Source organism: Dendrobates tinctorius, unplaced genomic scaffold (genome assembly GCF_039654945.1).
Source record: "Dendrobates tinctorius isolate UK_male_01 unplaced genomic scaffold, ASM3965494v1 ptg000254l, whole genome shotgun sequence".
NCBI lineage: Eukaryota > Metazoa > Chordata > Amphibia > Anura > Dendrobatidae > Dendrobates > Dendrobates tinctorius.
In genome coordinates this window covers 7,128,772-7,147,380 of record NW_027361921.1, presented here as the reverse complement: position 1 = coordinate 7,147,380, position 18,609 = coordinate 7,128,772, and the positions used below count along the sequence as shown (strand labels likewise).

General features: G+C 42.2%; 1 protein-coding gene across 5 annotated transcripts in view; it reads right to left on the bottom strand.

Annotated features, from left to right (window-relative positions):
• Nucleotides 1-18,609, bottom strand: part of LOC141067709 (glutaminase kidney isoform, mitochondrial-like) — a 484,569-nt gene that overhangs the window by 140,422 nt on the left and 325,538 nt on the right. For 3 of the 5 annotated variants that reach the window (XM_073558127.1, XM_073558126.1, XM_073558128.1), the window contains exon 14: nt 7,557-7,649. In XM_073558127.1, coding sequence (XP_073414228.1) covers nt 7,557-7,649 — 93 coding nt within the window. Of the gene's footprint in view, nt 1-137; nt 261-7,556; nt 7,650-18,609 lie in introns of all 5 variants that reach the window. The other 2 variants (XR_012226460.1, XR_012226459.1) reach the window with 1 other exon arrangement.

Genomic DNA, 18,609 nt, shown 5'->3' with positions numbered 1-18,609 from the left:
CCACGTCGGCTTTAAGGGATTTCATTTCAGTAAGGGCTAAGCGTCTCTTGACACTTGAGTTAAGCCCTTTAATGGTTAGTGAGATGCACTTAATCATGGTGGATTAGAAAGGAATATACTTTCTGATGTAAACTCACCAGTATCAGAGGTAAGGTAGAAAATCTTGAGGATCAACAGTGTGCACATTTCAATAAGAACAAGGTAATCCATTGCATGATCAGGTGTGTCCAAATTTTAGACTGTTACTGTACATTCCTCCACTAAAATATCAAACACACAGGAACTTCACAGAAATGTATAACAGTGGGAAATGAAAATGAGAAAAATATTTTTCTGCTAGCTAAAATATTAGATTAGCCTCATGTTTAATTCTCACAAGTGATTGTAGGTAAAAATCAGCCCTGAACCCAGCGACACTTCATTTGTGGTTGGAATGGAATACGGGTTTTAAATATTAATATGTATTCATTAATTCTAATCATTATTACTTTCAACCTTGTTTTGGGCAAATATACAGTACATTTGCTGACATACATGTAGTATTTCTATATAATTAGCTTTGATAGTGTCATACTGAAAGCTCCGAATGCAATAGCTTGACACACCAGGTGTTTAGTTGACGGTGTATATATTAATACTTGACATACGTCGTCTCCACTCAATTAAGAGCTGCCACAAGGCTTCTTCTGTTACACTTGAGATTATGACATTCAGGCCACGGTCAGTATTTGGTCAGTATTGTACATCAGTATCTGTTAGGCTGGGTTCATACTGCGTTTAGGCGGTCTGTTAGACGGACTGCGTTACACCGCGGCATAATGCGGTGTAACGCAGTCCGTTAACGCTGCCATTGCCCTCCACTGTCGGGCACATCGCAATGCATGTCGTAAAGTGGCACGCATTCACAATGTGCCATCATTCAGTGACGGAGCCTCGGACGCGGGCTGCAGCGTCTGAGGCTCAGTCACCACTAGCGCTGATGAATCATCAACGCTAGCGGGTATAGCATAACGCGATCGCTTTATGCTATACCGTTAACCAGCCCGACAACGCTAAGTGTTGAACGGGCTGGTTAAACGCAATGTGAACCTGGCCTAAGCCAAAACCAGGAGAGGAACAATCAGAGGATAAGTATAATAGAAACTCGTCATTACTTCTGTATTTGTCACTCAGTCCTGGTTCTGGCTTAGAAATTCTGAGGTAAAATACTGACCAAATACTGATTGTCTCCATAAGGCCACGTTCACACTAACAGCTGGCAAGTCTTCCATTCAGGACACAGAGAAAAAATGGGCGTGATACATCCTTTAACCAATCTAATGGGCTGCCATGGACAAATGGACTATTTTCTAATATATCGTCTTCACATATTACGTATTTTTCTTATAAAAATATCATTAAGTCCTCCTTGGTGCATCATAAGGGGTAAGATTATCCCATGAATAAATATATACATGACATATATATTTAACGATGGGATGCCCTATTTGTGTTTAGCTGAAATAGATTGTGAATGCCATGTTGTGAGGAGCTCCTGAGGTGCCAGAACAGCAGAGCTCCAATCTCCCTTACACACACACACACGTCACCTAAGGCCTCTTTCAAACATCAGTCTGTCACCATCAGTCAAAATCCGCCGTTTTGCAAAAAAAAGGATCCGCCATTTTTCTTGGCGGATCCGTTTTTTTTTGCCATTGACTTGCATTATCGGCGGATCTTGACGGATGGTCATCCGTTGGATCCTTTTTTTACGGATCCGCCAAAATTTTGGCGTCCGCAGACATGACAGGACGGACACTGCAATGTTTTTTGCTGGCCGGATCCACATTTGTACACTGCGCATGCCTGGAAGAATTGCCTCTGGCGGAAATTTAACCCTACATGCCACGTCTGGCAGCTGAAAAAAAAAATCTCTCTCTCTCCTCCCCGGGCACGGGTTCCTTTAAATTTCTGCCTTCCCCGGATCCGTCAAAGCAACGGTCCGGTAGCACACGTTGCTTTCAAAACAGTTGCGGATCTGTGTCCCGCCATTTTCGCGGATTACAACTGATGAAAAAAACGTGTGTAAAACAGGCCTAACTGAGAAATAAACCTTGTAAGGAATTAATCTAAAAGTGCAGTGAGCATATTAAACCCAGAGTTCCTTCACAGAATTTTATAACACTAGGCCACAAAAAAAACAAAAAAAAAAAAATAAAAAATTTTTTTCAACTAAAATATAGCTTAAACTTTAAATTTTTCATTTTCACAAAGAATACATTGGGGAGAATATAGATCCATTGGAGAGAATATACACTCCCCCTCCCAATTTGTTAATTGCTTCCTCCCGAATGCAGCGGCGCTCCATATTTAGTTATACAACACTATATAGGCACATGGATGGATTAGAAGGGAACGTGCACCATTTGGGTTTTGGGGTGCATAATTTGTTGGAATACATTGTGGGTGTCATTAACAGAGACCCTGAGTTTCCAGAACAGCAAAATTCCCCCAAAATGACCCCATTTGGGTATGACTCCCCTCAAGAAATCCAATTCTACAACTATAGATGCCTCACAGAAATTACATAACATACATATAATGTTATGTCGAAAAACAAATGCGTTTTTGAGACATATCCAGAGTTGTCATCAGGTTACACACTTACAATGTTAGTGGTAGTAGTACAGGATTGAATGCAGTTTTTGTTGATTTTACAAATGTTAAAAAGGTTAATGGTCGCTATGAGCATGCATAATGAAATACCTAGGATACATGGAAATTCAGTTACATCTAGATTAGCAGATGATATAGCAAAATGTACGGGTTTAGAGGGGATAATAATTGCATTAATGGATAACAAAATAGCAATATAAAATACAGAGAAGGAAAGGCACAGTAGAGTGGAGAGATTACTACTACTATTAACACTTACGCTTTATTCTAGGCTCTTGTTCGTAATATACCACAGAAATGAATTACCCTAAATAGTAATATCTGGATTATGGCTAACAATATGTAGTTGTAATACTGAAGGGGCAGAGGCAGACAGGACCCTCTGTCATAATGATTAACAGATCACTCTTCCTCCAGGTAGATATAATACTCAATGTGCATTGTATCAAAAAATCAAATTAGAGATGCGCAGCAAGCAACAATCATGCTAATTAAGCAATTATCATAGTGCAAAAGAAGGGTTAGATCTGTATATTCCATGCAGTATTAGTGGCATAAATGTAGAATGGAGCTAGGCGTGAACATAACCAGATGTGGTGTAAATATGTGGGTAAAATCACGAATCACACTCCGTGGATTTTTGCAAACATGTACGTAGATCCACAACACAAGAATAATAATTGATTTGTGCCGTGTTTTAGGAGAAAAAAAAGATAAATAGAGTAAGCATACTATTAGGAGGTTGCATATAGGGATTCACAAATCGATTCCCTAAGGAAACCTGGATGGGTCAAGCTATTGGAATTATAGGGAGTTTTCAAGTAATATTATCTATGGAAAAGACACTAGAAGTCTTCTGAATTACATAAATAAATGCTACACCCCTAGATGCCCCCACTTCCTAGTATTTAAGCTATTATTAGACAATGACCTGTTCTTTAAATCAGGCTTCATGTTAGGCTATGGCTACATACAGGGGTATAATGCTTGCAGTCGCAGAGGCAACTGTGACTGGGCTCATGGAGATAGGGCCGATGACTGTCAGCACCATCTACAGCTGAATGGGCACTTTCTGACACACATTCAGCTGAAAACTATTGTGGTGCAGAGAGCCGCCGGCTCCCTTCACCACAATAACTATACATGCTGCCAGCCAATCAGAGGTCGGTAGCCAACGTTGGCATGCATGACGTCACTGCTATGTGCCACCGGCACCAAATTTTTCATGTTGAACCGGACACACAATGTAAGAGTACATGAAGATTGGAATAAAACATTTTTTTATTTTACCTCTCTGCTGCAGAGACAATAGCAAAGTATTGGCACATAATTAGTTAACTTTTTTTTTTAAGTCTAAGTTGGTATTATTAGTTACTTTTCACTGGAGAGTGAGTACATCTTCTGCTGTATGAATTGCCCAATTATAAGCAGGCAGCAACACCAAAGAAAGAGAATTTGCCCGCCATATCTTGGGTTTCTCAGTGTGTGAGATGTAAGGATACAGAGCTGATCTCCTGGTCTCACTTCCTGCACAATTAGACAGTGCTGGGTAAAGTGAAAAGATGATTCACACCTTTTAGATAAAGTTGTTGTGGGGGAAGGGGCAAAACAGTGTAACAATGCAAACCTTTCTATAGGCTTTCCTCCTCTCATGAAATGGTCAACTCTGCCATAGCACCCAACTGTCTCAATTTGAGTGCTTAGGGGTACTTCACACTAAGCCAGATCACTAACGAGATCGCTGATGCGTCACCGATTTTGTGACGCATCAGCGATCTCGCTGTGTGTGGCACGCATCAGCGACCCGCCCCCCCGCTGGGTATAGCTGATCGTGCAGGAATGTCCTGGGCCATTTTTTGATTGTTGGTCTCCCGCTGGCCAGCACACATCGCTGCGTGTGGCAGCGGGAGAGCAACAATCAGCGAGCTCCCAGCGCTGTAAGCAGACGCTGGGAGCTGGTATCCAAGGTAAATAGCGGGTATCTAAGCGCGCGCGTCACTTAGTTACTCGCTGTGTGCCCTGGATACCAGCGTGCTCGTGCTGGGAGCTGGTATCCAAGGTAAACAGCGGGTAACTAAGCGCCGCTGTTTACCTTGGATACCAGCTCCCAGCACAAGCACGCTAGTATCCAGGGTACACAGAGGGTAACTAAGGGACGCGCGCTTAGTTACCCGCTATTTACCTTGGTTACCAGTGTCCTCGCTGGTCCTGATCGCTGGTGAGTCTGCCTGTTTGAGAGCTCACCAGCGATCATGTAGCGACGCACCAGAGATCCTGACCAGGTCGTATCGTTGTCGGGATCGCTGGTGCGTCGTTTTGTGTAACGGGACCCTTAGCCTCACCATGTCAGGGCTTTGTCCCAACTTATTATACTCACCTCTTTCTGACATCATTGATCAATTGCTCCTCTTCATTGGGAGGTGGGGCTGCATCTCTCTGCACTGAATTAAAGTCTAATATTCATTTCTTCTCTTGTGATCCCAGGTTAATGAAGAGTCGTGCCGGGGATGCTGGAAATCAAGAGTCGCGCCGGGGATGCTGGAAATCAAGAGATTCAAGGCCTCAAGTCCAGCCACCAGGTAGCACTGACCTGGACACTGGATCAGAGTCCTCCGTGAATCAGTCTGTTTATCTCTAGTCCCAACTGTCCTGGATACAGTGGACAGTCCCAAATTTGGGTTTATGCTTGCAGTCTTGAGTGTCTGCTTAATTTCTCTCATTGCTACCGCCCCTCTGACAGCTCCTCCTGCCAGGAGACAAAGAAATGGTAAATGGATGCAGACTTGGGTGTGGCTAGAGGCTTAGGCAAAATGTGCAGTGGCACACATAGCATACCACATACTTTGCCTCTCTTTCTGTTCTTCAAAAGTTGGGAGGTATGGCTCTGCTGGACAGTCCTTTCCCCTCACTGCCTGTACAAAGGTGAGAGCTCAACTTGTAAGCTCAGGTAGAACAAAACCATATATCCCAACCAGATAAGCTGATGATACATTACACAATGAAATTGATAATTGTAAGTCTAGATCATAAATTAATTCTAATTCTACCCTCATAAATAACAGTATATGTGAGTTTATCTATTTTATGTCTGGCATTCTGCATATGAATGAGGAAACTCAGGATGCACAATGCTGCTATATATGTGAGCAAGTTGTGGGATGCAGTGACGGACAGGAGGCAGAGCAAGGGTTAACAATTTTTAATAGAATACTCCACGCAAGGAGGTTCACAATTAAGCAGGGGATTAAACAGTACAATTTGCAAAGGATATTCTGAGTTGAAAAACAAAGGATCAGGTAATGGCAGTTTCGGTGAATAAGGCTAGCAAGTCAGTAGTCCCTCAGACTATGAAGTCAATAGCGCTGGCAATGCTGTCACGGTGTCTTTTCCAATGGGGTCCATGGGCATCAATGCCCTGTCTTCTGGCGGCAGCAGTTGGTCTCTGATACCATCCACTGAGCCCCTAGTCCATATGCTGTAAGTGGCTGACAAGGGTGCGGGCCACAGTCCTGTACGAGTCCAACCATGGCTCAGCAAATATACACTGGTAAAGTCAGAGCGCAAGTGTCTGTCCCGTACCCAGTCACTCTTATGTGTCACGTGCCCTGTACTCACAGACCTGGAGCATAAAGGCGCCTTGCTCTCTGGCTGTCACTGGGCCCACGCTTCACGGCTTCCTCTCTCTGGTCCCCACTGTTGGTGGCGGGAGGCGACGGACACTGGTCTGCGTGATGCTGGTGCTCCCAGGATGGAGCACTCCTCTCTTTGGACTGCTGCCGAACGCACGGCTACTCTCCTAGCAGCGGTCCCTCTGGAGATGGTGGGGCCTGGTCGCAGCATCAGTACTCAATGGGGAGGGGGAGCAGAGTGCGCCGCTCGCCTGACTGCGCGCTTCCCTGGGTTGGCGCTAAACTGCGCTGCTGCTCGCGCTTTTTCTTTATATTCCCCCGCCCCCCTTCGGTCAGGAGGAAGGTCCGGCTTGCTAATGCTTCCCCCAGACAGAGGATCCAGCCTCGACAGTTCTGGCCCTAGCACGCAGGTATCCACGGTCCGGTCGTCCACCCTTACATATACACCCCACTCAATGAAATACTAAGACAATATACAAAATTAAATATACATTTGCACTGACACATAGCAAAATTCTTCCCAGTCTTGACTATGCTTCTCATTCAGTTCATGAGACAGGAAGTCCAGCATAATGAAATATTATAGAAATATACTGAATGAGTCACACGCATCCATGTATACAATAGCATTGTGCATTATGGGCTACCTGGTTCACATACAGAATGCCAGACATAAAATAGATTTGACAAACATGTATTGCTATGTATAAGGGTTACTACATGTATATTCTATTCATGGTTTGTGGGTACAATAATGAATTTCATTGTGTCTGGTTCATCTATGACCTATAAATTGAGCTCTCACCACTGGATAGGCAGTGAGGGGTGAGGGGCAGTACAGCAGAGCTGACAGTATTACAAGAGGAGAAGAGCTGTTGAAAGGGTTTCCAATGTGACGCAGTCACATATGGACTTTATCTGAAAGGTGTGAGCCATTTGTGCATTAACCAGCTTGTTTAATCATGAAGTGAGAAGAGGAGATTCGCTCTGCGTCATTACATCTTACACACTGAGAAGCCTAAGCTGTGGTGGGCATGTTCTATCTCTGGTATGTTGTTGCTTGCTTATGACTGGGCACCTCATACACTCTCCCGGTGAAAAATAACTAATGACACCCACTTGGACTTCAAAATAGTTAATCCATTATGTGCTAATTCTTTCATTGCTAATATCTCTGCAATGGAGAAGTGAAAAAAAAAAACACGTTTTATTCTTTAATGTAGAAAGTAATTCCCCCAGCTTCTAGCAGTACTTTCTTAACACTGTACTTACTCTTTGATCACCGCCTTCTCTTCGAGGATCAAGTTTTTTTGCAAAGTGTCGGAGATTATCATAATTATGAAAGTTGCACAAAGATACTAAATCCTGTAATAAAAAATAAAACAATATGGATTCAATATTTTATTATAAGCTATACATACAGTACATGTAAACATAAGTGGTGTGAAATATTTACAGTGTTCAGCATAAATGAAAAGTAAGATTTAATCAATATACAAGAATACAAGAACAATTTCCAAAATTTTGACAAAACTGAGTTTCACAGAACATTTTTTAAGCCACAACATGAAATTCAGGTTAATAATATAGCTTTCATTACAAAATCATTCAGTTTTACTCAAATTAGTTGATGTGACAGCATCAAGTCTTCTAGGCATGAAATAAGTAAGTCGGTGACATATTTCAAAATCTAATTTTTTTCATTCTTTAAGAACAACCTCTGTTAGAGTCTGGATGTTGGTATTTGGAAATATTTCAAAACATTTAATTTAGAAAAATTAATAGTGCCTACAGTGAGACATGGTGGCAGGGTCCTTATCTATGGCTGCATGAGAGCTGCTGGTGTTGGGAGCTACATTTCATTGATAGTATCATGAATTCACAGATATATTGCTCTACAGAAATACTGAAGATGCTACCATCACTCTGTGTCCTTGGTAGACATTCACTTTTCCAACAAGACAATGATCCAAAATACACATCTATTGCATTTCTGAAAAAGAACGGGGTGAAAGTGATTCAGTGGCCAAGTATGTCTCCTGACCTGAACTCAATCAAACACGTATAAGGAATTCTGAAAAGACAAGTTGATTATCAAACTCCATCCATCAACTAGACTTTAGAAGACATCGTTCTTGAAGAATGGAAAAGATAAACTGTTGTAATATGTCACCACCTTGTTCATTCCATTCCTAGAAGACTTGGTGGTGTTCTTAAAAATTATGAAAGTCATACAAAATAGTAGATGCAACCATAAAAATATCCAAAAGACATATAAATGTCGGTATAGGGTTTTTCCCATCAAATAAAGATCAATAACAGGTGGGTTCTACTAACATATACAATCAAAATCAGGGTACAAAGTACCCCCAAAAAACACCACTTAAAAGAGTATGAAATGTAAAAAATGTTTATTAAGGATTACTTATAAAAAAAGACATGAACCAGAAAGTAAATGGGACATGCAAGAGGATTCAAAAGGGAATAAAATCAAGTAGATAAAGGTGGTAGGGGGTTTTCACAAAAAAGGAGCGGGCAACAAGAATTTGCATGTAAGGAATGATACTGTAAATCATACTACAGACTAATAAGACATTACAGTGACACAAATAATCAGCTTGTCTATATGAATATCATGCAGTATAATATTGGAAGACAAGAAAAAAAAAAGGTTTAATCAGTCCATACCTAATACAGTGGGTAAAAAAGTAATTAGTCAGCAACCAATCGTGCAAGTTCTCCCATTTAAAGAAAGATTAGAGAGGCCTGTAATTTACATCATAGGTAGACCACAACTATGAGAGTCAAAAGGAGAAAACAAATCCAGAAAATCACCTTGTCTGATTTGGCAAGATTTATTCAACTTAAGGCGGAAAATAAGTATTTGGTCATTAACAAAAGTTCATCTCAATATTTTGTTAGATATCCTTTGATGGCAATGACAGAGGTCAAATGTTTTCTGTAAGTCTTCACAAGGTTGCACACTGTTGGTGGTATGTTGGCCCATTCCTCCATGCAGATCTCCTCTACAGCAGTGTTTTTGGCCTGTTGCTGGGCAAAACAGACTTTCAAATCCTGCCAAAGGTTTTCTATGGGGTCTTCAATGCCATAGCTGATGGAAGGACATTTGCATTCAAAATCTCACGATACATGGCCCCATTCATTCTTTCGTGTACACTCATCAGTCGTGCTGATCCCTTTGCAGAGAAACAGCTCGAAAGCATGATGTTGCCACCCCCATGCGACACAGTAGGTATGGTGTTCTTTAGATGCAACTCAGCATTCTGTTTCCTCCAAACACAATGAGTTTTGTTTCTACCAAACAGTTCTACTTTGTTTTCATCAGAGCATATGACATTCTCCCATTACTCTTCTGAATAATCCAAATGCTCTCTAGCAAAGTTCAGACCGGCCCGGACATGTACTGGCTTAAGCAGGGTGACACGTCTGGCACTGCAGGATCTGAGTCCCTTGCGGCGTAGTGTGTTACTGATGGTAGCCTTGGTTGCGGTGGTCCCACCTCTATGAAGGACATTCACTAGGTGCCCTCGTGTGGTTCTGGGATTTTTTCCTCACCGTTCTTGTGATAATTTTGACCTAACGGGGTGAGAACTTGCATGGATCCCCAGATTGAGGTAGATTATCAGTGGTCTTGTTTGTCTTCCATTTTCTTATTATTGCTCCCACAGTTGATTTCATCACACCAAGCTGCTTGCCTATTGCAGATTCAGTCTTGCCAGCCTGGTGCAGGGCTACAATTTTGTTTCTGGTGTCATTTGACAGCTCTTTGGTCTTCACCATAGTGGAGTTTGGAGTGTGACTGTTTGAGGTTGTGGACAGGTGTCTTTTATACTGATGACAAGATCAAACAGGTGCCATTACGAAGGTAATGAACGGACTGCGGAGCCTCTTAAAGAAGTTACAGGTCTGTGAGAGCCAGAAATATAGCATGTTTTTAGGTGACCAAGTACTTATTTTCCACCATAATTTGAAAAATAAATCTTGCCAAATCAGACAAGGTGATTTTCTGGATTTATTTTCTCATTTTTACTCTCATAGTTGTGGTCTACCTATGATGTCAATTACAGGCATCTCTCATCTTTTTAAGTGGGAGAACTTGCACAATTGGTGGCTAAACATTTTTTTCCCCACTGTATAAAGATAGTACAATAAAAATAAATTTTATTTCTATAGCGCCGACATATTCCGCAGCACTTTACATCTCGGAGGGGACTTCTACAGACAATAGACATTACAGCATAACAATAATCACATAGATCACAACAGATACCAAGAGGAATGAGGGCCCTGCTCGCAAGCTTACAATCTATGAGGAAAAAAGGTAGACATGAAAGGTGGGTGATAACAATTGCCCTGTTTGTTTGGACCAGCCATAATGTTAAGTGTCCAACCACTATGCACACTGGGTATGGTGGAAGGTGAAACTGACAAGGTGTCATATACTTGTAATAGATAAAAATACCCTTTATTAAAATATTAATGGGTGTACACATTAAGCATAAAAAAGGCATCACCAAAATTTATACATAGCATGATAGCATGGTAGGCTATGACATGAAGTTTTATAAATAGCCATATAATGCAGGCTCAGTAATAAAAAAAATACAAAAATTGTATACTAAATAAGGTCCCCAAGGAAATTATATATAATGTATGGTACTATTAGGAAATGCAATAGCGATATACACTCACTGGCCACTTTATTAGGTACACCTGTCCAACTGTGTGTTAAGACTTAATTTCTAATCAGCCAATCACATGGCGGCAACTCAGTGCATTTAGGCATGTAGACATGGTCAAGACAATCTCCTGCAGTTCAAACCGAGCATCAGTATGGGGAAGAAAGGTGATTTGAGTGCCTTTGAACGTGGCAAGATTGTTGGTGCCAGAAGGGCTGGTCTGAGTATTTCAGAAACTGCTGATCTACTGGGATTTTCACGCACAACCATCTCTAGGGTTTACAGAGAATGGTCCGAAAAAGAAAAAAAATCCAGTGAGCGGCAGTTCTGTGGCCGGAAATGCCTTGTTGATGCCAGAGGTCAGAGGAGAATGGGCAGACTGGTTCGAGCTGATAGAAAGGCAACAGTGACTCAAATTGCCACCCGTTACAACCAAGGTAGGCAGAAGAGCATCTCTGAACGCACAGTGCGTCGAACTTTGAGGCAGATGGGCTACAGCAGCAGAAGACCACACTGGGTACCACTCCTCTCAGCTAAGAACAGGCATCTGATGGCTACTTTCAGCAGGATAATGCGCCATGTCATAAAGCTCGAATCATCTCAGATTGGTTTCTTGAACATGACAATGAGTTCACTGTACTCAAATGGCCTCCTCAGTCACCAGATCTCAATCCAATAGAGCATCTTTGGGATGTGGTGGAACGGGAGATTCGCATCAGGGATGTGCAGCCGACAAATCTGCGCCAACTGTGTGATGCCATCATGTCAACATGGTCCAAAATCTCTGAGGAATGCTTCCAGCACCTTGTTGAATCTCTGCCACGAAGAATTGAGGCAGTTCTGAAGGCAAAAGGGGGTCCAACCCGTTACTAGCATGGTGTACCTAATAAAGTGGCCAGTGAGTGTATATGTGCATAGATCAGAGAACAGTTCTCTTCTCCGAGACGTGCGTCGGGGCGCGTTCCTAGGCATCCATCTTTGGCTCATGAGGTATTAATTCTCTAACATTTTTTTTGTTCCCCATTGTACAATGCGATTTTTGCTTTTTGCACGATGAATCTTTATCACGCACTGGAACCTATTGTTCTCTGATCTATGCACATATATATCGCTATTGCATTTCCTAATAGTACCATACATTATATATAATTTCCTTGGGGACCTTATTTAGTATACCATTTTTGTATTTTTTTATTACTGAGCCTGCATTATATGGCTATTTATAAAACTTCATGTCATAGCCTACCATGCTATCATGCTATGTATAAATTTTGGTGATGCCTTTTTTATGCTTAATGTGTACACCCATTAATATTTTAATAAAGGGTATTTTATCTATTTTGCGTGTTGCTGTATCTATTACAAGTATATGACACCTTGTCAGTTTCACCTTCCACCATACCCAGTGTGCATAGTGGTTTCTCACCGGATGGTCTGCCATCCATTGCTTTCAGAGGGGCTGTTTGTACATTTAGTTCATATTATTACATTTAATTTATTATTAAATTAATATTGGACATCATCCCCACTGTTTTAATATAATGTTAAGTGTGCAACAGTACGGACACAGAGGGCTAATAGATGCAAAAAGCATATGGGAACATGATGCGGGGAACCTGGTTATGGTAAAACTTTTGACTGTGCCACACAGGGATAGTTAGGTTAATGTGTTGAGGCGGTAGGCCAGTCTGAATAAATGAGTTTTCAGGGCACGCTTAAAATTGTAGGGATTGGGGACTAATCGTATTGACCTGGGAAGTGCATTCCAAAGAATTGGCGCAGCGCGTGTATAGTCTTGGAGATGGGAGTGGGAGGTTTTGATTATTGAGGATGCTAACCTCAGGTCATCAGCAGAACGTAGGGCACGGGTAGGGTGGTATACTGAAACGAGGGAGGATATGTAGGGTGGTGCTGAGCCATGGAAAGCTTTGTGGGTGAGGGTAATAAGTTTGTACTGGATTCTGGAGTGGATGGGTAGCCATTGTAATGACTGGCACAAGGTAGAGGCATCGGTGTAACGATTGGCAAGGAATATGATCCTGGCTGCAGCATTCAAGACAGATTGGAGGGAGGAGAGTTTGGTAAGAGAGAGACCGATTAGAAGAGAGTTACAATAGTCCAGACGAGAATGAATAAGAGAAACAGTAAGAGTTTTTGCGGAGTCAAAAGAAAAGGTTGAATTCTAGAAATGTTTTTGAGGTGCAGATAACAAGAGCGAGCCAGTGATCGGATGTGGGGGGCAAAGAAAAGCTCGGAGTCTAGTATGACCCCAAGACAGCGGGCATGTTGCTGGGGAGTAATAGTGGAACCACACACAGAGATGGCAATGTCGGGTATAGGTACATTAGTAGAGGGAGGAAACACAAGTTCAGTCTTTGATAGGTTTAGTTTGAGATATAGTGAGGACATGATGTTAGACACAGCGTTTAGACAATCGCTGGTGTTTTCTAAAAAGGCAGGCGTGATGTAAGGAGAAGAGTATAATTGGGTGTCATCAGCATAGAGATGGTGCTGGAAACCAAATCTACTGATTGCTTGACCAATAGGGGCAGTGTACAAAGAGAAGAGGAGGGGGCTTAGGACTGATCCTTGAGGAACCCCAACAGTAAGGGGAAGATGAGAGGAGGAGGAACCAGCAAAAGATACAGTAAAGGAGTGGTCAGAGAGATAGGAGGAAAACCAGGAGAGAACGGTGTCCTTGATGCCGATGGGGCGGAGCATAGTGAGGAAGAGCTGATGAACCACAGTGTTGAATGCTGCAGAGAGATCCAAGAGAATTAGCATGGAGTAGTGACCATTAGATTTATCTGTTAGTAGATCATTGGAGACTTTAGTGAGGGCAGTTTCAGTAGAGTGTAAAGAGCGGAAACCGGATTGGAGAGGGTCGAGAAGAGACTTATCAGAGAGATAGCGGATCAGACGGGAGTGGACCAGGCGTTCCAGGAGTTTAGAGATGAAGGGTAGATTAGAGACAGGTCTATAGATAGTGGCACAGTTTTGGTCGAGGGATGGTGTTTTAGGTAGTGGATGTATGATGGCATGCTTAAATGAGGAGGGAAAGATACCAGAAAAGAGGTTAAATATTTTTGTCAGGTGGGCGGTGACAGCAGGGGAAAGGGACTGGAGGAGATGTTACGGAATTGGGTCACTGGTGCAAGTGGTTGGGCGAGAAGATGCAAGGAGCCTGCTTACTTCTTCTTCTGTGATTGGTTCAAAATCAGAGTTGAGTGAGCTAGATGCAGTGGGGGAGGTAGGACAGTGTGATGTGACCCCTAGAAAAATGTTTTTGTAAATTTTTTTGGAAAAATTAGACATCGCTGGTCAACTTTTAACTATTCTAACTTCCTAACAAAAAAAAAAGTTATGCTTCAAAAATCATAATGACTTAACGGAAACATGTGGGAAATGTTATTTATTAACTATTTTTTGTGACATAACTGTCTGATTTAAGGGCATAAGAATTCATACTTCAAACACTGAAATGTTGAAAATTGTCATAAATTTCCATTTTTTTCACAAATAAATGCAGGTCATATCGAATAAAATTTTACCACTGTCCTGAAGTACAATATGTCACGAGAAAATATTCTCAGAATCAGTGGGATATGTTGAAACGTTCCAGAGTTATAACCTCATAAAATGACACCGATCAGAACTGTAAAATTTGGCTTGGTCATTAAGGTGAAAATTGGCTCGGTCATTAAGGGGTTAAATATTATGTATTCATTTATGCTTAGCACTGTATTTCTTCATCTGTCAATCTTTATCTTTTACCTAAAATTCCACAAAGAATCTAATTTCCTCCTATGATGGAATCACTGACAGGGTAGATCCGGTAAATGCGATATACAGTCATGGCCAAAAATTTTGAGAATGACACAAATATTAATTTTTACAAAGTCTACTGCTTCATTTTTTCTAATGGCAATTTGCATATACTCCAGAATGTTATAAAGAGTGATCAGCTTAACAGCAATTACTTGCAAAGTCAATATTTGCCTAGAAAATGAACTTTATCCCCCAAAACACATTTCAACATCATTGCAGTAAAAGGACCAGCTAACATCGTTTCAGTGATTGCAACATTAACACAGGTGTGGGTGTTGATGAGGACAGGGCTGGAGATCAATCTGTCATGATTAAGTAAGAATGACACCACTGGACACATTAAAAGGAGGCTGGTACTTGGCATCATTGTTTCTCTTCTGTTAACCATGGTTATCTCTAAAGAAACACGTGCAGTCATCATTGCACTGCACAAAAATGGCCTAACAGGGAAGAGTATTGCAGCTAGAAAGATTGCACCTCAGTCAACAATCTATCGCATCATCAAGAACTTCAAGGAGAGAGGTTCCCTTGTTGCCAAAAAGGCTCCAGGGTGCCCAAGAAAGACCAGCAAGCGCCAGGACCGTCTCTTAAAAGTGTTTCAGTTGCGGGATCGGGCTACCAGCAGTACAGAGCTTGCTCAGGAATGGCAGCAGGCAGGTGTGAGTGCATCTGCACGCACTGTGAGGCGGAGACTCTTGAAGCAAGGCCTGGTCTCAAGGAGGGCAGCAAAGAAGCCACTTCTCTCCAGGAAAAACATCATGGACAGACTGATATTCTGCAAGAGGTACAGGGAGTGGACTGCTGAGGACTGGGGTAAAGTCATTTTCTCTGATGAATCCCCTTTTCGATTGTTTGGGACATCTGGAAAACGGCTTATTCGGAGAAGACCAGGTGAGCGCTACCACCAGTCTTGTCTCAGGCCAACTGTCAAGCATCCTGAAACCATTCATGTGTGGGGTTGCTTCTCAGCCAAGGGAATGGGCTCTCTCTCAGTCTTGCCTAAAAACACAGCCATGAATAAAGAATGGTACCAGAATGTCCTCCAAGAGCAACTTCTCCTAACCGTCCAAGAGCAGTTTGGCGAACAACAATGCCTTTTTCAACATGATGGAGCACCTTGCCATAAAGCAAAGGTGATAACTAAATGGCTCAGGGAACAAAACATAGAGATTTTGGGACCATGGCCTGGAAACTCCCCAGATCTTAATCAAATTGAGAACTTGTGGTCAATCATCAAGAGACAGGTGGACAAACAAAAACCTTCAAATTCAGACAAAATAAAAGCATTGATTTTGCAAGAATGGACTGCTATCAGTCAGGATTTGATCCAGAAGTTGATTGAGAGCATGCCAGGGAGAATTGCTGAGGTCCTGAAGAAGAAGGGTCAACACTGCAAATATTGACTTGCTGCATTAACTCATTCTAACTGTCAATATAACCTTTTGCTACTCATAATATGATTGCAATTATATTTCTGTATGTGATAAAAACATCTGACAAACACACACAACAACCAGAGGGCAGCAGATCATGTGAAAATATAATATTTGTGTCATTCTCAAAACTTTTGGCCATGACTGTAGTATATCTCGACTTCAGCAAATCATTTGATAAAGTATCTCATACGATCTTTATTTAAAAAATGTCCAGATGTGGGATTGACAAGACTACGGTTAGGTGGATTCATAACTGGCCCAGTGATCTACGCAAAGAGTGGTGATAAATAATTGCATATCAAATTGGAAGGGTATTTCAAGTGGGGTACCACAAGGCTCTGTCCTGGCCTCAGTTTTGCTCAACATTATTATAAATGATCTAGATAAGTGAACTGAAGGTAACTGTTCAAATTTGCAGATGATGCAAAGCTAGGAGGGATAGCTAACAGTAGAGAAGACAGAGAAAGGATTCAGAAGGAGCTAGATAATCTTGAACAATGGGCAGTGACTAATAGAATGGTATTTAACAGGGAAACCGGTGACTGGTCTGCACACCATGTCCTATGAGGAACGGTTACAGGATTTGGGAATGTTTAGTTTGCAAAAAAGAAGACTGAGAGGAGACTTAATAGCTGTCTACAAATATCTCAAGGGCTGTCATATTGTAGAAGGATCATCTTTATTCTCATTTGCACAAGGAAAGATTAGAAGCAATGGGATAAAACTGAATGGAAGGAGACACCGATTAGATATTAGAAAAACTTTTTGACAGTTAGGGTGATCAATGAGTGGAACAGGCTGCCACGAGAGCTGGTGAGCTCTCCTTCAATGGAAGTCTTCAAACGGAGGCTGGACAGACATCTGTCTGGGATGATTTAGTGAATCCTGCTTTGAGCAGGGGGTTGGACCAGATGGCCCAGGAGGTCCCTTACAACTCTACCATTCTATGATTCTATGAAATGCAAGATTCTATATCTGGGCAAGAAAAATGAAAATTACATCTACAGAATGGAGGGAATAGAATTAAGCAACAGCACTTGTAAAAAAGACTTGGGTATACTAATAGATCACAGACTGCACATGAGTTAACAGTGTGATGCAGCAGCAAATAAAGGCAAACACAGCTTTGTGATATATTAAGAGAAGCATAGAGTTTAGATCACGTGAAGTATTTATCCTCCTCTACTCTTCTTTGGTCATACCTCATCTGGAATACGGTAACGAGTTCTGGGAACCACAATTTTAAAAGGACATGGATAAACTGAAGCTAGTTCAGAGAAGAGCTACCAAGATGGTGAGCAGAGTGCAAAGTACATAATACGAGGAATGGTTAATGGATCTGGGAATGTTTAGCTTGCAAAACAGAAGGCTAGGAGGAGACTTAATAGTTGTCTACCAATATCTGAAGGGATGTCACAGTGTAGAGGGATCATCCTTATTATCATTTGGTAGTACAAGAAGTAATTTAATAAAAGTGAAAGGTAGAAGATACAGATTAGATAATAGAAAAAACTTTTTGAGAGTGAGGCTGATTAATGAGTCGAACAGGCTGTCACAAGAGGTGGTGAGCTCTCCTTCAATGGAAGTTTTCAAATAGAGGCTAGACAGACATCTGTCTGTAATGGTTTAGTGAATCCTGCATTGAGCAGGGGATTGTACACGATGACCCTAGACGTCCCTTCCAACTTAAACATTCTATGATTTTATTAAATAAAAGATCATGTTGGTGTGGGGAGGAGGATCCCCATATAGTGATTGGGCCGGAACCAAGCGGACCGCCATCAGAGTTATTGAAGGAACCACATCAGGAGGATTACAAAGGGAGACATGCGACTGAAGTTGTCAGGGCAACAGGGGGCGGGGCTAGGGCAAAAGGAGCAGGGGACGCGCTGAGGTGGCAGTTGGGAAAAAGCCTGACAGGAGAGAGGAAGCCGTGTGACAGAGAGAGGACTGAGGTAACTGACGGTGTGTGGAAGAGAGACAGGCAGGAGACTGCGAAGGGAAAACTTGGGACTCACCGACAAGCGACGCGTAAGAGTCCCTCCCCGCATACGTTCAGATAAAGTGAGGCCCACTGATTCTCTCCGTGGCGTGACAGGACCGGGATCTCAGGCCACCGCTGCGACGAGACAGCAATCCGGTACAGCGGCCAGGACACTCCCCTCCTGTCTCCTCCCACAGCTGCGGCCCAGTCATTACCGGCCTCAGGGGGCGCCACCTCACTATAGGCGGCCGCAGAGCCCCGTCCCGGTTACTGAGGGGACAGTAAGCGGAGTTTGTTAACGTTTATGCTTTTGGACTGCGTCATGACCTGGCTGGGGGACGAGCGCCTCTAAACGGATGCCTGGGACATTCCCTCCA